The sequence below is a fragment of the Plectropomus leopardus genome, chromosome 12 (assembly GCF_026936395.1).
Source record: "Plectropomus leopardus strain MGB_pleo_1.0 chromosome 12, ASM2693639v1, whole genome shotgun sequence".
Taxonomy (NCBI): Eukaryota; Metazoa; Chordata; class Actinopteri; order Perciformes; family Serranidae; genus Plectropomus; species Plectropomus leopardus.
The window spans coordinates 11,609,873-11,633,911 of NC_142187.1; the positions used below are offsets into that span (position 1 = coordinate 11,609,873).

Sequence of the window (24,039 nt, forward strand, 5' to 3'; positions counted from 1 at the left end):
GTAAAGATCTGCTGGTATTTTCTCTCCACATTTTCTTCCTACCATTATTATTATTATTTTATTATTATTATTATTATTATTATTATTATTATTATTGTTGTTGTTATTGTTATTTCTCCTTTCTTTAGATTTTAAAATATTTCCTTGCCCTCTGGGGAAGTCAGTATTGTAAAAACAGTGTCAAAGCTAGATGGTTGCCATCCACTAAAACTGAGCCTTTATAGTTTGTTATAAAATATTAGTTATAATTATAATAATCACAGTCATTGTAATCATAGTTGAGGAATAATTTTGAATTATTTAGGTGAGATTCTTTTTTGTGTAAGTCTTATCTATCTCATTTTATTTATTCTTACATGGTGGAGTGTGAACGTCACTCCATGCTATCCAAGAGGGAACTAATTGTCATTTTGTACCAGCCAACAGTGGACTCATGTTGCATTATCCTATGTTTGGACATGTTTTCTATAATGTGCACCCACAAACAAATTACATTTCTGAGTACAGACTGAGAGTGTATATTGAAGTATATTGAAAAACTGATTGACATTCAGTGCTCGTGGAAAACTGGTCAGGCTCAGTATCGTCAGGGACTGAACAACTTTAAAGGTCTAGTCAAGGTCTGATGTTACATCATTTTTACATAATTAAACCTAAAAAGAAAAATCTTACTGCTGATCATTTTATGTAAAGGTTTATTCTGCTTGATTATAGTTTTCTTGCTTTTTAAGGCTCTAAAATACTGATTTCTCTCCTGCCTTCTGGGTAGCCCTTTATTTTAATACAGTATAGAGCTTAAAACTTATGAAATCACCTAAAGCCAAGCCTTGAATTTTAATGCAAAGACTAATAACAAATCACGTTTCAGGAGACTGGTGTCTTTATTGAACCTATCATGCTATTTGTATCATATTTGATACATTACATTCTGTGGCCTTCATGTCACCCACATTAACATTACTAAAGCCTGTTTAACGGCCCATCTGCAGTCTGAAAGGCTGCTGGGGAGAGGAGTGTTAAAAGCGACGTGTGTGAATGGGTCGTTCAAATACCAGCTCCAACCAGGAGGGAGAGCTCTGAATATGGATATAAAACATCATTACACACTTTGGTCCCCTCTGGCAAAAAATCTGAAAAATTTCACCAGAGGCCATAACACATGATTTTATGATGATTTAGAGCATGTCCAAGTGGGGACTTAAAAAATGTCCCTGTTAGTTTGCTGCTCCCTGTTGGTGACTGTGTAACGATGAGTATGTTCCTGTTATATATATGCGCTGAAAGTGCACACACACACACACACACACACACACACACACACACACAATTCGCATCCTTGGTGATATCTGGAAGTCAGCTGCTCTGCTTGGACATTTCATATCCATTTTTTAATTCTTTTGATTGGCATCTATAGAGCCATCAGTAATAAATGCATTTATAGTAATGTGTGGGTAGAAAATGTCAAGTTACTTTATACAAATGTCACCTTCAACTGAGTCATCTCCACGTGGAAAGAGATATGAAAGATATGTTTGATAAAAGGCTGGTAGCAGTTGGACTGTACAATCATCAGCACCTCGACATCTAGCGATATATTTATGAATGACAGGGACAGAGAGAGAAACACTAAACATTAAGTGACTGTAAATAGAATGGAGATTGATACAATCTGATGCAACTGTAACTTTGGCACTTATGATGCTTGACTTACTGTACATGCATGTTGTTAAACACAAAATGATATCTTATATTTTATATTATATTTAATTTTCAATTTAAGTCATTGATGATTAACATATACTGTAATATGTATATCATCAATAACAATGCAGGATCAGAGCAATAACCTCAGGAGATGAGAGAGGGAGGGAGAGACGATGGGAGGGAGCGCAAAACAAATCATTTTCCTGTCTTGGTGTCACGCCAAATAGCAGCACAATTAATGAGACAATTACAGCAATTATAAACCCTCCTCTAGGGCATAGCACACACGTACACTCTTACACACACGCACACACACACACACACACAGACACACACACACACACACACACACACACACACACACACACAGAGTAAACTGGATGTAAACACCAACGTACACACAAATATTGAACCAACCACATATCCTTGCCAGATAAGGAGAATCTGCTCGAGTGGTTTTAATTAAATGCCTCCCTTTCTCTGCATGAATTAGATTATTATTCAGCAGAATGCAGTTCCTGCACAGATCTGACTGCTCGCTGAAACAAACTTACAAAAAAAAAATCCTGTTTTCCAAGTAAAGAGAGAGAGAAAAAAAACCACCATATGCTTTCTTGCTGTAATCCTGCTGATTGCATTTTGGGCCCATGGGATATATTGTACTGGAAAGTTAGGTGGAAAATTGACTCACCGGCTCAGCTTCAGTGTGGTGGTCATACTTCACAGTAGGTTATTATATCTGAAGCAGTGTATGTGTGTGTGTTATTACTGTTGCCAGTAGCAAACAGTATTATTAGCCAAAGCAAACACTCCATTAACAGCACAAATGGAGCTCAAGCCCACAAGCAGCCTCTCCATTACATTATCAGCTCAACGCCTTGTGTTGCCTAACCTGCCTGCTCATTTTAAGTCACCTCTGAAAAATGTTAACAGCCATCAGCCCAGTTTCTAGATGAAAATGTGGACATTGAATGTTTCAGCAAACCTCAGTTACATAAATTTGTATGTTTTATAGATATCATCAATATCATCAATGTTTCTAAATTGACATAGTTCAGATTCCATTCCATTAGAGCATTTGTCTTTCTCATTTTCATGAACATGATATCTCAAGAACACCTTAAGAGAATTTCTTCATATTTGGCACAAATGTCTACTGGGACTCAACGATAAACTAAATAAATTTTGGTGGTCAAAGGTCAAGGTCACTGTGACTTTGTGCCCATCTCATTCTTGTGCAGTATTTTACTAACGCCTTGAGGGAATTCTTTCAAATTGGCACGAACATTCTTTGGCTCATCTATACGAAACCATACCATACCATACCATACACTTTATTGTCCCTGCAGGGAAATTTATCTTGGACTCAGATTCTGTGCCCAAAAAACATTCAGTCACAATAAAACAAACCACATATAAACATAACAGCACTAGCTATACCAAATCACCCCAATAAATTGCACATAGTCAAATTTGTACATACATCACACAAAACACGTTGCACACACACCACTGTTAAAAAACATAATGGAACTAAAGCACAATCTCTGCAGCTTTAAGCAGCATTGTTTGAACGTTTGATGGAGGTAGGAACAAATTACTTGACTTGCATATGTGTCATTCCCATGAGCACAGTATCTAAAGAAGGCACTTAGGGAATTTCCTCAATTTTGGTACAAACAACCACTTGGGCTGAAAGATGAAATTTTTAAATTTTGGTAGTCTAATGTCAGGGTCACTGTGACCCCAAAAAACATGTTTTTGGCCATTACCTCCAAATTAATACATTAATTCTGACAAAATTTCACACAAACGTTGAAGTACATTTTATGTCCAAAAAGTCAAATGTCAATTTCACTGTGACATTATAATGCTTTGAAAAAGCACTTTTCTTTATAATAAAATCCAACATAATAACTCATAATAACCAGTTGGATAAATCTAGATCTTCTTCTGGTGTCCTTCTTCTTTTGTTCAAAACTGGATCCAAATGTGGGGAAGGGCCGAGTATTTTTTTGACACACCTGAATCTGTACACCAAGTTTACAGTGACTATAAACAAAGGCATGGTGCACAGTCTGAAAGAAGACGAGAATGGGGCTCAGTTGAAGTTTTTGTTTGGTCAGTCCAAATTGGCCCCTGTTGGACCCTGAATTAGTGTTGAAAGCGTGTGGGTGCCTCAGGGCTGAGTGGGAATATTGTGTCTTTGTGAATGACATTTCAATGGATGTGGGGTTTTAAATGAGGTTTTTTGAAGACTGAAAGAGACTCAACTGTTTATCTATTAGTAACACTGCATTGTTTTGTCTCTGCGGGAGAAACCGGTTGTCAGAAGCTATCAATGTTTTGCTTTCATGATGGCATGGCAGTGTGTAGGTATATATGAGCATGGAGTGTGTGTGCATTTGACAGAGTGGAGGATGAGCGAGGGTTTTTATTTCTTTCCTATTCTGTCTCTGAGTGGTGTTTTTGTGCTCAGTGCAGGTAAAGGAGGGTAGAAGTCAAGTTTCCGTTTTTTGTTGTTTCTTCAAGTGCATGGTCTTCGTCTCTCATCTTCATCTTCATCATCCTGGCTGAACAAAGAAATGCACGCCTCCCTGACGACTCATATCAGTTAATGTCTCTATGTCACTTTACTTACACACTAAAACTCAACATAAAGAATAAGACAGCAGCAAGCTGCGGTAGTTAAGGTTAAAATTCAATATGGAGTTAATGTGAATGGTAAATAGCTCAGTTTGGATCACAGTGCTGTTGAGATAAATGGAGGAAAAAATCACATTGTAGCAGGCTGACAGACTCCTGAGTCAACACTTTTATCTAAATAAAGGGGAGCTTGCAAATTCTGTGCAGTCATCTGTTTTCTCTTCAATATTCCTACCTGAGTTTGGGCAAACACAAACGCTGTCACATATGTTTCCATTTCAAAACATGCATTTCCCAATATTACAATATTAAACAGAATCGTACAGAATACCAGCCCTGCAAAAACAAAACAACACACAAACACCCTGTGCACACTCACAAAGGTAGAAGTGAGAATTTATGACATAGGGATTGGGGCAAAGTGATTATTATTATTATTATGTATTGTGTCCGTGTAGGTCTGTGAATCAAACCCAGCTGAAGCAGTCATCCATGGAAACAATCCAAGTGGAAAAATATACTGTTATCGTGGTCCGATGCAACAAGAAAAAGATGTTTTAAAAGAGGCCAAGACAGAATCGATATAAAGACAGTTTAAAAGCTCTTGGTGCACACAAGTCACACGAAAGTGCACACAGTGCAAATGACCAAGTTGATGTAACATGCACAGCTCAGGAAGAGGAACATTTAGCAAACAAGGTGCTTCCATGTGTATACAAAGCTAGGTATCTTCATTTTATCCTCACTGTACTCTTTCTTTTTTTTTCCATTCAGCAGAATGAGGTCACTTGACGTCTTTATTTATCGACCCAGTGACAATGCAGAACTGATGCTGAGCTTTGCTGAAAGAAGACAAAAAAGCCCTTTTACATAGAGATACAGCCCTACAGTGTATGTATTTTAGTAGTATGTATTTTATAATCTTAGAATAAACTGTGGATGAACTTTAAACACAAAAGGAACATGCGTTAAAGGGTATCTTCACCCATTCATATCATGGAACTTGCTCAGGTGTCACATGACCAACAGTAAGTGTTTGAGTATGAGTGGACATGAGGTGATATTCATTATTTCACAAAATTATTTATGTCAATTATTTAAAATTAGCCATCAGAAAAAAATCTATTGCTGGAGTCCCTAAAAACATTTTTGTTTATTTATTTGTTCTTTTTGTTTGCAACCATAGACTGTATAAAAATATGGACAACGCATCACCACTTACTCCCACTGTACAAAAACTTAGCCATAATTATCCCAAATATGGCTGCTGCCATGTTGCACTGTTGACATCATTTAGAGCCATAGTCTGCCATCGAGTTCCAACCCGTACATCTGTCCAACCAATGGCAACCAATACTATCGAAAGCAAACACAGTGGGTTGGCATACAAAGCTGTGAATCATGCTGTCAGGCCCCCGCTTTATAGAGAGCCCCAACAATGAGTCCTAAAACCAGAACATTTGTTGGCATTTTAGCAACTCTGGTTCCCTCGTCTCAAAGCCAGTGAGGTTTTTTTTAAATAAGTTTTTGGTTAGAATCCTGAACTAAGGTCTGTGGGTAACACTAGCTTAAGAGACTTTCAGGTTTTGTCTACAACATAAAATGTCAGGAAATCTCCCCACTCATGAACTTTGAAGCTTTTATGTGTCTTGAAAAAGATGGTTACTGACAATTGACCAAAAACTACAGAAAGTCACCACAGTGAGCCACGCCAAACACAGCTTTACAGCCTCGTACTGGTGGTTACATTAAATCATGCAACCGTATGGGGCTGGGATTTATGACCTTTACTGCAGACAGCCATCAGGGGACAATTGCAATGTTTTGGCTTCACTGTTCAGGAACTGTGTCTTTCTTTATTATACAGCGTATGTTTGCAGCTAGTTTGGAACAAGACAATGATGATATTGTAATAGGTCTCAAAATAATAGAATAAAAATTATAAACTATATATGTGTATTTGAAAAATGTCTTGACTATGTCTGGACTAAGTTTAAAAGAAGATGATAAAAAAGTCAGCATCTTCTGTTATCAATAAGACAGAATGTGTCAGTTAGTTTATTTTTTAATTTCCAGAGGGACAATGAGCAGTGGTCTTTCCAGTCAACACCAGAGGCAAAATCTTTCAGATTTCAATTCAACAACCTCCCACAACATGTTGCCTTAATGGAAAATATGACCTCCTCCAAATGTTAGAAATGAAATATTTTCTCTCTCCACTAGTTACATTATTCCCAACCCTCCTACACACATCTAACCATGAAATAAATATGCTTGGGTAAACATAATTTGAAATGCTCTCTGCCCATTTGATGGAAATATTTACGTAATAGAGTCATTTTGACATTTATTTTGAGTACACTTTATTTTTGTTAGGATTGCAAGAGTCTGAAAGCAGTTTTTGCCAATCATCACCATCCATCATCATCTATAAAATAACCCCAGAAGGGCAAAGGTTTGATCCCGACTAAGCCTGCTCACTTATTGTGAGATAAATGAGTCAGCAAAATGATGTTTCAGCTGCTTTTTCAAACAAACAAACAAACAAACAAACAAAAAAAGTTAAGTTCTCCTGACAATAATGGATGAAAGGTGTTTTTTGGCATAGACTGTTTTCGTCCTCTTTGAAAGGTTTTTGGCAGTAAACCCTGCAGAATTGTTTCCGATTGTTTAAGCTGCCAAAACAAGCAAATGGATTTTTCAAAACTGCTGTTTCAGTATATATAAAAGAATATATAACAATACAATTTCTCTTTTTTTGCTGAATTGTCTTGACAAGAAAAATATATCCTCCCACACATGTCTATCAGGATACTGTTGGGGACTAAAACAAAAGAAACTTTGCGATAAACTTTGGTGACTTCTTGACTCTCTTCGTCTCTCTCTCTCTCTCTCTCTCTCTCTCTCTCAGATGTTCTCCCAGTCGTTGTGAACACGGCGGCCGCTGCAGTCAGTCCTGGACCGTCTTCCACTGTAACTGCTCTGAGAGCGGGTACAGCGGAGCGACATGCCACAGCTGTAAGTCAGACATCAGCACATACAGTAACTAATGGATAGTAGGTCCTGACTGAACTATTACTGAGCACCACTACTACTACTGAGCACTATCACCCACCAGTGACCCTTCAGTTACTCCCACTCTTTTTGCATTTTGACTGTTGCTTTTAAGTACCCATCAGGTGCAGAGCACTCAGCAGGTCAGTGCTTATTTGATGATAGCACAAAAGTTATACTATTTGGTTTGCCAATTAAGTTTTGAGGTAAACTGGATTATGCTGTGTGGTTTATGTTTGGTGCTACAAAGCTAGGGACTTTGTCACTGAAGGTCAGAGTTGCATCTTAATTTCAGCCTGTAGTTAAGTTTTGGCAACAAATGAACTCAGGAAAAGTTGCATCTCTTGGTAAATATCACTAAAGTAACCATGCTGTATCTTGGGCTTCAGGTCATTCGTAACTTTTTTCAATATTTAGAGGTCCAGTGTGTAGGATTCAGGGGCATCTATTGGCAGAAATGGTATATAAAGATAAACAGATTGTACTTTAGGGAATAGATGCGTGAAAATTCGCTGTAGGGGTGTAATGCTGCAAAAACAAAGAAAGCAAGGGTGTGGTGAGTAGGTCTGCCAGTCAAAGACTGACAGACTGCTGCTGCTCTTATGTGCATGGAGCACACCAGCACAGGTGTGTCCATTGACACTGATTGGGCTCGTCAAGTCTGCTGCCCTGGAATGAGAAAACTGTGAAAGCGTTTTTTTTTTTTGCTGTTTTTTTTTTTTGCTGTTGTTTTTTTTTGCGTGATCACACTGCTGCGCTGTAATAGATGATGATTTTCCAGATGTAAATATTTTTGTGTTGTGTTCCCTGTCATTTATAGTATTATTGCGTTAGGAGATGCGACCACATCTCTAATGAGATCAACCATAAACATTGGAGCTACACTATCTACTCTGTAGCATTTCTTTACTTGTTGCCATTCAGCATTTAGAGAATATTTTTCCTCCCTTTTTATCTTTCTGTCATTTTCTTCTCTGCTTAAGAAACTCTGAAGCACCTTACAAGTCCTCCTCCCTATACTCCTAACAGTTTTTTACTTAAAGAGCCCCCCTAGGCAAAGATGCTATGTAAATAATTAGAATCTTTACCGTGATCTTGACTTAACTTCAGGGAGAAATTATTAGAAAACTTTAAAATTCTAAGAATTTTCTTAGAATTTTGTCACTGGGAGCAGCTCTTTGTCACAGGAGTTGTGCTTTAGTTGCTATGAGTGAATCTTTTAATGCATGAGTGAAGAAATGAATGTGCTGCCAGTCAAATGTTTCCTGATTTTGTTGATATGAAACATAATTGGGGCAGAAATGCGTCACCTGCAATATGTATTTGCTGTTATGGATTCGTGGCACATAAATGTCACTTCTACAAGACACAGCTGGAGACAGATTTAGACAAGGAGAGACCAAGAGTAAGAGAGCTATGACAGATAGAAATTGAAATTAAGTGAGAGGCAAAATGTGAGAGAAAGTGTGCAAGAAAGGTAGAAAATGAATTTCCTTTTACATACAGTTACTTTTACATTTCAGCAAGGAGCCAACAAATATGACCTAAAGGACAAAATGTAAAAGCAATAGTGCTTACAGCAAAACACTTAGGGGAAGAAAACTGAATAAAGCAGCCTGGAGGCCCCTCATAGTTTTCTTTGTTGCTTCTTTTATGCACATGTCAGTTGATTCATGTCAAAGTGCTGTCTCAAGCCGGCAGTTCCAAACGGCAAAGAGTCCAAGTATACAATTTGAACGACAATCTGCCAGTCACAGATGCACTTACAAGTTATAGTTCAGTAATTATAGTCGTTCAGGTTTCCCCCTGTAGTATTGGTGCTGCAAATTGTGCTACAACAGAACAGAAAAAAAAACAGAGTTTTTGTCTACATGCAATAGCTGCACTGGTAGTTTGTCCCCAACTGCAGAGTATTTAAAAAGCCTGTTTATATGTGAGAGATATGATGAAGGTTAATTGGGCTGTATCCATGACTAAACTGCCAAATACTGACAAAATAAATGAAACCGCAGCAGTGAGGTGAGCTTTGGTGAGGTCTACCAGCTCTGTGCTAACTTGCTCGAGTCAAATCCTTGAAACCAAAAGAGGAGAGTTTCCCACACGGTTCACCTCTGCTCTCATTTTTATTGCTGATGTTTCTGTGAAAACCTTTTTCTAACCACACTGAGGGAATGAGATGAATAAAAGGCCTTTGGCTGCAGAAGAGAAGAGAGATAAACAGGTGAGCAGAGTGTGGGAACCTTCAGATATGGATTTGACTTGAAGGGCTTGATTCTTTGATTGCAGAGGATGTACCGGTGTGTGAGTGAGGCAGAGAGAGGAGGGAGGAAGACTTATGGAGTCAGAGAGGAAGAGGCAGGGCTGATAAAGGTCTGAAGTTTTATTTATGGAGTCTCTGTACTCCCATCAGTCATTACCGTCCTCTCCAGTTGGATTAATCTGTACTTTATGGGACGTTGCTGCAGAAATAAAACTTGAGATGATTCTCTTCACTCCAGTTATGAGACAGTGATTCAGTGGTGGCAGCACCCATAATCCTCCACAGTGTGTAACCTTCATCCCCTCATGGCTCCTGTGTGCGTCTGCCAGCTGATGTGTTGATGTTGATGTGATTCATGTTGAGCTGATCTCATTATTTTGTTCCCAGCTGTGTACGAACAGTCGTGCGAGGCGTACAAACACAACGGCAACACGTCGGGGCATTTTTACATCGACGTGGATGGCAGCGGACCAATCAAACCGCAGCTGGTCTACTGCAACATGACAGGTGACACATAAACACACACACACACACATTCTCCCGCTCTTCCTCTCATTATCACTTTTTATGATTAACATTTACATAATTGTAAATGATGATCCTCATCACACTCTGATCCACTTAATCTTCCATCCCCCCTTTTTCTACAAGACTCTCTCTTTCTGTCCTCTTCTCTGCTTCAATCTCTCTCTCCCTCATTCATTCCCCCTGTCTGTAAATGTCTTTGTGCTTTATATCATTTGTATCATGATGATAAAGAATATTGTTGATTTTATTTTTGTCTCCTTTCTTTGTTTACATGTTTCTGGCCATCTGCATCAGTGTGCTACACCATTTACATAACTGTTGAAATTTGAATAGATGAGAGTTTGGTGATATATGGATGTTAGTGTATTGCTCTGTATGACAAAAATTTTAAGATTTATGATGAATATTGGTACATTTATTTACCCTGTTAATTGTCTTATCATTTTCTAATACTTTGATAGTTTTAAAGAAGAAATAATATCTTCTTTTAATTATGTGGATGGTGGCATATGTGTTTTTTTTCAAGCTGTTACAAACAAGGGGTTCCCAACTATTGCATGCAAAGGCCCCCACAAAGAACATTAGCTTATGGCCAGGGACCCCCTTTTGCAAGATGTCTTTGAAAACACATTGACAGTACTCCGGCAAATGTAAAAAAAAAATAATGTCTAATAATCTTTTGACAAAATTAAAAAAGAACTCATGAATATATTTCTTCACTTATTCATAATGATAAAGATATGTTTTTAGTTATTTTCCTTTATCTTTCCTCCAATTTGCTGAAGCCCCCATGGTGGGACACGCACTTTGAAAGTCACTGGGTCTGTACCATTAGCACTCTGGCATGTGCAGGAGTAGGAGGAGTCAGCACACCATTTAATAGTTACCATAGATTAGATATGCTAAATTTTAGTGGCAAGAGCTGCGTTTATGTCACCACAACCACATGGCCCATACAAACACAAACAAGAGAACGGCTGAATGTCATTCAGGCTTCCATATAATCAGATTGTGAACATTACTGTCCATGTGGGCAATTATTTGTCAACTAGGAAAGCTGCCGTGGCATTTGCCCCGTAGGCCAACGTTGTTGTTTGTTTTGTCAGCTGACAATTATGTGGTTTGGACTGCTGGCTGACAGATTACCCTCTATTTAAACAGATTTCCCAGCCCTCGCCATTACATAGTAAGTAGTGCACTGGCTTGCTGAATTAGTGTGGACCCACTGTTTCCAACAATTGGACTTACTGAAGTGATACTCTGATTGAGCAATTTAGCCAGAATCTCTTTTTACAGTATGAAACTGTGATGGCTTCCTATTTACCTGATAAATGTTGGTTTAAAGGTGACATCTGATGCAACATGGACTTTTTTGAGGCTATTTAACTTCAATATGTATCCCTAGTTTGTCCAGAGACCCCAGGGTATCCATCATCTTTCTTTTCCCTCCGCGCCATCTATCTGAATACCCACAGTGAGTCCTATTTGATGCTGGATATGACATCCTGTGGACTCAATATGCCATACAGGTTCTTGGGTGGATCAGTGTAAAACTGCCTTGAGCTAGTTTACCACCCCCATTCATGGAATACCACTTAATTGACTTGCTCTGTTGTTAGCTGCAAGAACCAGCATGAAAGCCAACATACACACACATTGTGGGAGTATGTTACTTCATTTTTGATGGAAATATATCCATAACTATCACAAAAAATAGCATGCGTGAGCAAATCATTTTACTCCAGACGTGGAATTAAGCAAGACAGCGTGCAGAAGTTTTTCCACTTATGTTAAATGTTTAATAGAAAGAGGGCAGGAAAGTTACTCTTCAAAGTTAAAAGTGAAGATCCGTAATAATCCGAAAAATTTCCATTCCTGATTTTCAGCTTTTTAACTTGCAAGTAGAAACCAAAATACTTATGATCATATAGTGTTGTTTGCTACACAGTGGTTGTGTTGTCTGTCTACAGAGGAGAACACGTGGATGGTGATCCAGCACAACAACACAGAGCTGACCAGAGTCCAAGTGTCTCCAGGTGGAAATCAGTATTCAGTTCACTTTGACTACTCGACTAAAGAAGAGCAACTATTGGCCGCCATCAGCCAATCAGAACAGTGCGAACAGGAACTTTCCTACCACTGCAGGAAGTCCCGCCTCCTCAACACTCCAGGTAAGGGCTTGTTTGTTTACCTGTTTGTAAAGGTACCTGTTTAGTTGGCTCTGTCATCGTCCTGGCTCAGATTTCTGTCACAGAGATTAAAACCAGAAATATACAAAGCTTCTCTTTTCTTACTTGAAGCCAGTTGATGAAAAATAGCTTTGTGAAAGATCCTTTCTGCTTCATTTACATCCAGCAGAAAAAAAATAACAAAAAAAACGGTTTAACTCAGACAAAACAAGGGGAAAACAAATCATCATCTTTAAAGGAGCGAAATATTCTGTTAGTGTTTTTCTTTTCTATCAAGAACATGATTTACTCAAGCTGTAACCACTGAACCGCATGGATAGTTGTTCTACATTTTTTTGCTGTCTTTGAATCTAATTTTATCAGAGTGAGTTATGAGGCGTTTTGCACGAAAACAAAACCTCTGGAGAAAACAATCCAACTCCCTGCGGCTCCACACATCTTTCTCACTCTACCAGACAAAACAACATGATTGTTATGCTCATTGCTGCAGACTTAATCAGGCTCCAAGGATTTTCTTCCTTTTTACGAGTGAGCCAGGCGAAGGGATTCTGTGCAATTTGTTTAAACATCTCCTTCTTTTAGACTGAGCCCAATTAAGTTTGTCTGTTTTTTTTTCCAAAGGTGTTCTCACTGTGTCTCTGTCTCTATCAAGTTTACAAGTCATTAATTGACCATGATGCTGTGAAGAACAATGTTTACTTGTGGCAAAACACTGCCAACAACAAAGCGGACTGAAAAATATTCTTGATCGAAGTTTTACTTAGATAATTTCAACAGTTGTCTCATGCATTATAATCCCTTATCCATGTCCTGTCTGGTTGTAGCAAAGAAATGAAAAAAAGTAGCAGTCTGGTGCAAACAGATGGGTTGAGGGGGAAGAAAGGGACGAAACACATGTAATGGAGTGTTTTATCTTCTTGGCATTCAGCAGATACTCTCAAAATGGCTTACAATAAAGTGTAATTGTTTAAAAAGCTGGAGTTTGTGTTTGATCATTAGTAGAAAGGACATGCTGAGTATTTCCGGGCAGTATTTATAGACTTACTTTACTGTTGTCGTGAAGGAGAGAAGTTGCAGTAAAATACATGAAATAAAAGCAATATAGAGAGTCTATATGACTTATGTTTTGGAGTTAGAAAAGGGATGGACCTCTCCTGGACCCTAACTCACAATGTTCTCGTATTATAATCCTCGCTGCACACAATAGAAGACATTTTTATTTCATGGCTTCAATGTTGGTTTTGTCCAAAGAGCGTTTTCAGTTTTACTGTCAGAGCCAAGATAAAGTCCACAGCTTTCCTCAGGGGAAGGGAAAAGAAGGCAACACTTTCAGTTTTTTCTTAATTCTTACACACTAATAGTGATTCTTGACACACTATCTCTGAAACCATCAACACTTATAACCAGTGCATTTATCAGATGTGCCAAACTCAATCTGCTTAACGCTCAGTTTGCAATTTAATAGTGAGACTTTGCCAATATAGAGATCAATGTTCACAGTATTTTGCCAATTGTCTTTTCATACTGACAAATGTAAAAACACCTTTAGATCACAACCTGAGGACACTGGAGCAAAATATAGGACAGAGAGATGAGTGTAAGTCTTTTGGCAAGAGAAGGCAAGATTGAGTATATACTTTTTCAACACCACTTTGCTTTTGTCATTTGAGGAGAGTCAGAACATTTTGATGAAAAAAATGTTTCCCCTTATGTGTGTTTATAGTGTGTAGTGTGCTATGTTCAGAAAACACATCCATACTTTACACATTTGGATTCCTTTGTGTATGTGTGTTTATCAATTGTATGAATAAAACATTGATGCAACCTGCTTGGGATTCAGAAAAAAAACTAAAGCCACAAGTGTTGTTTGAAAAAAAAACTAGTTTGCTGTGGTTAGTTTTGTGGTTAGTGTAGAAAGTTAGGGCAAAACAGCTAGTAGTTTCAAAGATAGTGTCTGAGCAATCAGAGAAAACTTGTTAAAAACATGTTACTTTGAAGCCAGATGTTGTTAAACACTTATTGTTATCTTATATATGTCTCTTTTTTGCTCAAATAGGTATGAAACAAATAAATATCCATATCCCCTTGCTTTTAAACAGTAAAGCACTTAGCACTTCTCTCTTGGCACTTATTTCTTTGTTCATTTACACAAAATAGTAAGAACAGAATTGTTAGACTAATGTAAGAGGCTGGACAAACATTTTCTATATGAAATATGTATCTGTTGTTTTTGTTGCTGGCTGTGTGTGTTTCAGAGGGTTCTCCTTTCAGCTGGTGGCTCGGGGGACCTGGTTCCGGTCGTGTCCAGACTTATTGGGGCGGAGCTCAGCCAGGCAGCCAGCAGTGTGTCTGCGGCCTGCAGGGCGACTGTGTGGACCCACAACACTACTGCAACTGTGATGCCGACCGCATGGAGTGGTACTGAAATTCTTTACATATTTTTATCACCATTCAAGGTAACAGCTCTTTTGAGAGGAGTATATTACTATTAATATAATTTTACACATTTCAGTTAAAGCATCTACTCTACCATATTTCATGAAAGTCTCAGGCAAGTTCCAAAGTACTGTTGTAGGAAATGAGGAAGTCAAGTTGAGTTTGTGCTTTAAGTCAAGCAAGACAAATAAAGTCATTGCTCAGGTGGAGCAAGTAACAATTGAGTCAAGAAATTCTGATGATCTGGTCAAACGTTAGCTTTCTAGCCAATAAACTATCATGTAAGTTAGCAAAGAAGACACATTCAGACACCTGTCTCCATGTGATTTGTAGTTACGAAGTTGGATGTTGTGTCACTGATTTTTTAACTGCATGCCGCTGTTCTCTTTGTTCTACCAGCATCAACAACATAACTGCTGAATCCAGATCTGATTACATTTAGACTTCCCCCATTCATGATAGCTGCCTCATGTGTTGGCCAATGCTTGTCTGCTACATCCTTGTAGGCTGCCAGGTTTGGAAAAATGTAAATATTTAACATTTTAAAAAGTCCCTTTGAGTTATCTGTCTCAAGTGTTGGTCAAGTCTCAAGTCATGAATAAGTCAAAATCAAATTTAGTCTTTTATCAGTGTTTGTCGAGCCATTCTCAAATCCCAAAATGTGCGACAAGTCTGACTTAAGTCTCATCATTTGGTTCCCTGGGTTCAGATCTCTGAATCCAACAACTCCATTAAGTTTGAATTTACTGAAGATGGAAACGGAGAGATAAAAGTATTCCGTCTGCAAGTCATTTCACCCAGGTCCTCCATCTCTGCTCTCAATTTTCGTTTTCTAGAATACTAAACATGAGTTTAGCAAACATCAAATCAACTGGGATAATTTGAGCAAAAAGAACAAAACAAAAAAAACAGAGCAGTTTTAACCTCCTCCCATGTTGACACTAATCCTGTCTTTGCCTCACTTCCTGTCTTCTATCATTTCCCAGTACAAACTGTTTGTGCAGTGCTTGACTCTATTTTTACAGACTGGAGCTGCTGCTCTTCAATATTTCATCACTCTCTCAAAGTGCTGTATACACTCCTCGCTTCCAGTCCTTCTCATCCTGGATGTATTTTTTATACACAACTATCCTCAGCAGCAGGGCTAACAGACGGATTATCTTAAGTGCGTGAAGCTGCATGTGGGCGTAAATGGACAGGAGGTGTCTTGTTTGGGGAGTAGCTGTTCCAGAAACTGCCAAAGATGGATATTAACTGTCAGGATGGCTATAATTCAGTTTAGGACTAAATAGGTCCCAGAGAGATTGCACCTACACACTGCAATGTTTTCATCAGCTTGTTAAAGCATGTAATATTGTCACAAGAGTGATGTAACATTCAAAACAAACACCAAGAAATCTGTGTAAACAAATGGTCATAGTTTGTGGTTTCTGAGTATATTTGTTAATTCTCCACATCCATCCATTTTCTTCTTCTACATATTAATATTGTCCTAATCCTCCCCCTACATCTCCATCTCTTTCTCTTCTCCTCTACTCCTCCGGCCTCTTGTCAAACCTCCCGATCATCTCCTGCTTTTTTTTGTGTATTTTCTTTTCCTCCAGGGCTGAAGACTCAGGCCTGCTTACCCATAAAGAGAGCCTCCCGGTCAGGTCTCTGGTGCTGGGTGACGTCCAGAGGCCAGGGTCAGAGGCCGCCTACAGGGTGGGGCCACTCCGTTGTCATGGAGACAGTAAGTCCAACCTAGTTTCCAGTAGTTAAAGAGTTACACCATGATTCTAAGATGACAGAAATGTCCTTGTTATGGAAATTACTGCTGCCACTTGTTTATTCTGTCAAACTGCTCAACTAACACAAAAACAAATGTTTTTGTGTGAAAAACAAATCCTCATAGAACACGCAATCTTCAGATTTCATCACATAGTAACCTTCTAACTCAGTTATTTCCAGCCCAGAAATGTTTTTAGTTAAAATTTTGACATTTGGAGGAAATGCTCTTATTTACCTTTCTGGCAGAGAGTTACATAAGAAGATTGATACCACTTTAATATCTGTGTGTTTGAGTTGCATAAAGACTGGAAACAACAACAACTACAGCAAGGTGGCTTACCCCAAAGGTGAAAGGTAAAAAAAATCCCTCTACCAGCATCTCTAAAACTTATGAACATGTTAACATGAGTGGTTTGTTTAGTTCTTATGTTGAACTGCTCATTTAAAAATCAAACCCTACAGAATACAAAATCCTTGAAGCTGGCACCGAGGCATTATATTTTTGGGTTTACTGTCCATCCATCTGTCTGTCCCATTCTTGTGAACACAATATGTCAAGAGTGCTGTAAAGGATATCTTCATATTTGGCTCAAACATCTACTTGATGAATTGATTACATTTTGAAGGTCATTGGTCAGAGTTCAACGTCACGCTGACCTGATCTGTTTCATTTTTATGAATGCCATATCACAAGAGCACATGGAGGGAATCTTTTGTTAAAATTTGGCACAAACATCCGGTTCGATTCACTAAGGAAAGAATTAGAATTTGGGGGTCACTGTGACCTCACAAAACATTTTTTTGGCCATAACTGAAGAATTCAAGAATTCATATTCTTATGGTTACACAATTTCACAGAAATGTCTCAGGATATAAAAATGAAGTGTTGACATATGATATCTAAAAGGTCAACTATGACATCATAATGCTCTGCAAAAACACTTTTCTGACCACTACTCGACATAATATCTTAGGAACAGAAGGGCAGACATTTGGTCAGATACTGAATTGCTGACACCAGTCTTGGGTGTCCAATTTGACACTGTGTTGATTGTATAGATCTGCTGTTCTGTCAGTGGGAGGATGTGTGTGAAGCATTCATGTTTTCATACACATGGATGTAAACTGTAAGTGCAGCTTTACTGGTTTGTGGAGGCAAACAACTGTGAGGCAGTAACTGTTGATTACCTGTTAAATTTGACACATAAAAAAAGCTTCAGCTTTCAGCTTAGTAACTACATGGGATGACTAATTTGTGTCTAAACTGATTTTCATTTAAATATTTTGACAATGAAGCTTCAAATTGTTTCTCAGAGAATTTCTGGAATGCTGCGTTTTTCGACAAGGAGACGTCGTACCTCCACTTCCCCACCTTCCACGGAGAGCTAAGTGCAGATATCTCCTTCCTGTTTAAAACCACGGCCTCCTCCGGTGTGTTCCTGGAAAACTTGGGCATCAAAGACTTCATCCGGATCGAACTGAGCTGTGAGTAGGAGCTGGAGGGTGAAGACTGAATACAAATCAAACACTTAAAAAGGGATATGTGTGTGCCTTTTAAACCAAGGCTGTAGCTATGGAGTCAATATTGAAGAGGATCAAATCTGCCTGGGGGCCTGTCATATTATTTTTGTTGATATGATGTTACAATAAGTTTCCCGTCAACAACGGATGAGAACATCCACAAATCCTAGTGTTACGCAAAGCTAGCCAGTGGAATATTCTCAGTATGCATTTTCTGTTCAAAGAAACTGCTTCTGCCGGGGTATGGCAACACCACTTGGACAAACCACACCATAATACTAGAATCAGTAATAATAGCATTGGCAGTTTGCTAAGTTTAAGTATGGTTATGATTACATATTCTAATGATTATTTCTGACGGCAATATATTATAATACCTGCTTTGTTTAATAATTTTATGGTTTGTTTGTACTTCATAGCATGGCAGCAACACTAATAGATCAAAACTAGTTTTTGTACCAGGCTGTAAATTATGTTTCTGCTGTAAAGTGAGGCATTTTAACATAGGGGTCTATGGGTATTGACTCTTTTTTGGAGCCAGCCTCATGTGGCCAGTAGAGGAACTGCAGTTTTTGGTACTTCGTATTGGCTTTTTGATTTGATTTTTAGCATTTGAGGTTACCACTTGATATAACTGCTGTTAGAATATGCAGTTAGAGGACACTTTAGAATTTAAATTTCATTTTTAATCTGATTTTCACTTAAATGTGGTGCTTGTGAACACTTGCATTTCATAAAACCATGCTTCTATATCCTTATAAGTTGTTTACCAGGGCTTGGATTAAAGTGTCTCAAAACAGAGGACGGTTAAATTTTTTCCCGTCATTTAGCACTTAACTTTTGAGACTGAATAAAACTGGCTGTGCTGTTTCTGCAGGCTGTATGGAGTATGTGTTTTACCTCTCACTGCTTGCATGTTTCCAACAATTTGTTCTGCTCTAGGATGCATTGTTTGTTGTTTTCCGATCAATTTCCCTCCCCCACAGAATGCAGCTGAATGCATTACATAAGCCGCCGTAGACAACATATGCTTGCCCACATGGGACAACAGTGCATTCATAACACAACAGATAAAATGTAACCAAGGTGAAATCCATAAAAAAGGGAAGTCATAATCATTGCAGGGCTTTGTTTTTTGCACCTTTGTTTTTAATTTGACAGTTGTTTTATGAACTCTCAGGGGCATTTCAGCCGTGACCCTCCATTTACTCCTGTTGATTGATTCGTGTCTAATGCACACATTTATGGGCCCCATGGTGTGTCATTTAGATTATGACAGTAATAACCAACAGGGTGTTATTTGGTTTATGGGTGCCATGGAAATGTGGCGGGGTGTGAGGTGCATGTTTATAGCCTGCCATATATTGTGTCATTTAAAATATAGCTGTATTACCCAACAAGGTGTCCTTGTGTTTATATGGTTATGGCAGTATTGCGGATTGTATGAGAGGCATGTTTATGGCAGCAGTGTTGTATGTCACTCAGAACTGCTTGTACCGATGCCTTGAATCTGTAGTTGCCTTTTGAAGCTGTTTCACCTCACTTTACCTTTTTAGTTTAGTTTGCTGTTTTGTGGTTCTTTTGTGCTGCATTTTGGATGAAGTTGTTTTAGAAATGGGATTTGAAGGGACACATACAAGAGAATGTAATACAGGGACACTGCTGCACCAACAGCCTCTCTCCTCGGGGAAATCATTGTCAGTGTGGTTGTTCCAGCTCTGAATACTGCTGCTCTGTTGCCTGCTTCCTCAGATCTCTTTGTAACACTGAGACTGAGCCTGAGAATGATTTCCAAATGAAGTTAGTGTAGGATGCTGGGATAGTGTTTCATCCTGCTTTTTACTCCCATAGTGATACATCTTCACCTTCCACTATTGCAACATGAGGGATGATGGTTTCATTCATCTGCACTCTCCTAAATCTTTTGTTGTTAGTGGAGAGAACAGAGAACGCGAGTGGAAAGAATAAGATACAGATGTTCAACACTGAGGTGCTGTCCGTGGTGCTGAAACAGGGCAGCACCAGCAGGGCTGAGGTGCTGGCCGTGGTCCTGACTCATGATGTGGTGGTTCAGAGTAGGGGGAAGGAGGGGCAGTGGTGGAAGAATTATTCACATCCTTTACTTGTAACAATACTACAAAATTACGTACAAATGAAAGTAAAAAAACGTCCATTGTAAGAAGAAATCCTACATCATAAAAAAAACCCCACCAAATTAAAAGTCTTGAACTTTCAACATTTCAGTCCTCATTTCAGAGTTTTAAAAGCACAGGTTAGGTATTTTCTTTCATATATAGACTATTTATTTCTGTGCTGAATGCCTCTTTTAGAATTTCAACTCAAACCAATTAAGATTTGTGTTGTGTTTAAATGTTGTAGTTATAGCTATAGCTATATATAAACGACATGGCAGACTCTGTGGACTCTGAATTTTTCATTGTGATGAATTTTATACTCAATTTCTACTAATAGATGCCCCTAAATTCTGCATACTGGACCTTTGAAATATTAGTTAAATATTTCAAAGTATCAAGTACAAAAGTACACATTATTCACTCTTTCGTAATGTGATATCATTACTATATACTTGTACCTCTATGCAACATTTTATGCTGTAGCTGATAACAGAAGAGCTCATTTTTACTTTATACACTCGTAATCAGTAATAATACATTACATTTTATAGCTTATTGTATGTTTTATTTGTAGAATCTCTATCTTCAAGTACATCATAATTAGATAAGTGCAGTATTTCACTAAGTTACCAGCCGGGGACTAGAGGCCCTGAGAATAGTCTGCACCTGCCTCCACCTGGAATGTTGCATGTATGGCATTTTTTCCCTTCACACTGCAAGTTTTAGCAATCTGAGGTAAAAAAACAAAAACAAAAAAAAAACAGTCTAGCAGTCTGGAAGGAGGCACTGAAGTCTAGTTCCTCCATGTAATCAGGACATAACTTCTTGCCAGACCTTCTAGGTTTTTGTTTGTTGTTTTCCTGTGAGAACTGTACCCTGTGTGCCTTTGTAGAGGCACTATTGGCTTTTTTCTTTGTTGTTTTGTTGTGAAGGGGTAATTAAACTACATTCCAGGGAGCCCTATGTTTCCCCCATCTGCTTGTTTGGTCTCCATACACTTGAGTCCAACCTACCTGCTTGTTAAAGCCCCTGCGTCTATTCCCATTGGTAGCTTTGGCAGGTCTGAAACGGACTGTAAGAGCAGTGTGTAAATCTGCAGCTAAAGAGTGAAGATTCATGCCAGCTTTTTATGTAAAAAAATGTACCTGCCTCCTTGAGCCTAAATCACAAAGTGAGGTTTCAGCAGAGTTTCATCCGCATTATTGACATACTTGTGTTGTTTACATTAATTGAATGCTGGCATGTGGGGTCTGTGGCCTTCTTGGTACTTTCTTTGTTGAGACTTCTGCAAATCTAAATCTGAATTGTCTCCTTGAAAGCCCGACACACTAAACTGATATCAAAGAACTAGTAGTGATGATGGCCAACTGTGGTGTTACCTGTGTTTCGGCCAAAAAATTGCAGATGACAGCAGTAGTCTGTGTTTATAATTCAAAAAGGGAAGACGGAAGACCATCATACAGTTATCATACTCCTATTTACCAGTTATCACTTAACACAATCTATATATAGACAGACAATTACCATGCACTCGTGAACAATTATGGAAACAATTAATCCATTTCTGCCCTTAAAGAACTCAAGGGCCATAAACATAATCTCCCACAATTTAACAAGTTTGTCTCGATCGCACACCTTCTTGACTTTAGCCATTTCCATTGGCTCAATGTGTTTAAAAACCCATCAGCACCAGTGAATCAGCTTTCTGTCCAAACAAAAGTAAAGGACAATAAAAGACTTCCATTTGGCGACATTACATTTAGTTTATGCAAAGTTTTACATTTCCAAAAAGTACAACTTTTTACTTTTTAGATTTTGCATTTTTTTAAATCCTAGAGAAAACACAGCTCTAAGTAGAAAATGTTTTTGGCTGATTAAGAGAACAAATTTTATCTGTCTGATTAAATCTGATTCTTCTTTAATGTGACAGTTTGATTAAAATACAGCATTTTTAGAATTGTGGAAGAATTTAAAAAAAAATGTCTGTTTCTGTAATAGCATCGTGTTTTTTTTGGTAAATAAAGGGCAAGATGTGCAGTGAACTTGGTTACCATGGGATTTGATTGCTTATCTAAGTATAACTCACACCGTAAGTTAATTCTTCCTCTTCTCCTTTTGTTTTGAAACTTCTCTGTTGCCCTCTTTTCCCATCTCCCTTTATTCTTCATTCTTTCCATTCACCCTCCTTTTTATCTCCTTTCATTTCTTGTCCCCCTCATGTCTTAACCTCTGTCAGCCTCCACTCAAGTGGTTTTCTCCTTTGATGTTGGTAACGGGCCACTGGAGGTTCACATGGAATCGAGTGTGCCGCTAAATGACAACCGGTGGCATCGAGTTCAAGCAGAACGGAACGTCAAGGAGGCGTCGCTTCGATTGGATGAACTTCCTGCTGCCACACAAGAGGCTCCTGCTGACGGACACTTCCACCTGCAACTCAACAGCCAGCTGTTTATAGGTGAGAGGATGTTCTCCTAATACTCCGTACTCTCATTGTTTTCTTGCTTTGCACTTCTTTAAAGGACTGATTATAATTAAAAACACCATCTTATAATCATATAAATGTGTGTGATTTTCTGTGTGCTGTGTTGCTGATGGGTTCAAGGCCCTTTATAAAGTCTTGTGGGACTCAAACAATGGTCTCTTTCTGTCTCTGCATATCTCTCTAACTCACTGACTTCTACTGTATGCGCACTTGCCTTGTTTCCGTTATTCCATTTCTTTTATCGCTCTCCAGAGAACCAGTGGTTCAGTGCTCCTTTCTCTGCAACTCCTGAAGTCAGTAGCTTGATCACAGAACTTGCGGTTGTATTTTTTTTTAAGTCTTACCCAACAGAAAAACTGTTTCTTGCTTAAGTTCCCATCAGGCTGCACTCTATGAATCACAGCCAAGAACAAAGCTTTGTCTTATTATGCAAGCTTTCACAGAGAACATGTCATTTATATAGGAGGCCACTGGAGTCTTTCGTCATTTTTACCAGGAAGTATATACCCTCCAACAAAGTTCATATTCTTGTGTATTTATATCACAGGGAAATCTCAAAAGATTTCATAGAAACTGACAACAATTAAAAGGTATGTGTATGGTGTGTACCTGCACAGCGCTCAGGTGAGGTCAGGGCTTTATTAAAAGGTAGCAAACAGGTACCAGACCATAAGCAGCAGGAATTCAAGACACACAGCGCCAAAACATGCACAGCAGAGCAAAATGTCAAACAAAGATGAATCTCAGGTTGGTTTTTATTTTCACTTTCATTGACAAGCGTGTTTACAGACAGCAACCAACAACTGTGCATAGTATACCTTTATATTAAAAAAACTGCATTATGTGAATCCTAAAATGCTCCAAAGCCTAATACATAAGTTAGTTTAATCTCTTTCCCCATAAAAACATTTGAACAGCCAGGGTTCGTGAGAATTTGAAACCTATATTGTTACGATATCTTCCCAGTCTTTGATGGGACATTGTTACACTATGAAGCACAGTACTGCCATCAACTGTTGATCCTTTGTATAGCTCACAACCAAAACTGTGCATCAAGTAACTTGAGCACACAAGATACTAAAAAAAAAAGAAGAAAATCAGTAGTGTAATAGCCTGCAATGACTTTCCAGATTGATTGTTCAGTGCAATGCACTTCTGTGTGGTTACAGAGTGTTAGTTAGTTAAATGTTCTTTTTGTGTCTTTAGTTTGTTAGTGACCTTGTGACATTTTTGACCACTACAAGTGCTGTGGAGCATTATCTACAGAACTTACAGAATTCCTTGGTGAAAACATTAAAAATAAAATAAGAGAGA

The 24,039-nt window shown here is 38.4% G+C and overlaps 1 protein-coding gene across 2 annotated transcripts in view; it reads left to right on the forward strand.

Moving 5' to 3' along the window:
- LOC121951098 (contactin-associated protein-like 4) overlaps positions 1-24,039 on the forward strand; it is a 128,576-nt gene that overhangs the window by 74,750 nt on the left and 29,787 nt on the right. For both annotated transcript variants that reach the window (XM_088085188.1, XM_088085189.1), the window contains exons 11-17: positions 7,262-7,368; positions 10,052-10,171; positions 12,163-12,363; positions 14,637-14,799; positions 16,422-16,549; positions 17,902-18,072; positions 22,480-22,698. In XM_088085188.1, coding sequence (XP_087941314.1) covers positions 7,262-7,368; positions 10,052-10,171; positions 12,163-12,363; positions 14,637-14,799; positions 16,422-16,549; positions 17,902-18,072; positions 22,480-22,698 — 1,109 coding nt within the window. The remainder of the gene's footprint in view (positions 1-7,261; positions 7,369-10,051; positions 10,172-12,162; positions 12,364-14,636; positions 14,800-16,421; positions 16,550-17,901; positions 18,073-22,479; positions 22,699-24,039) is intronic.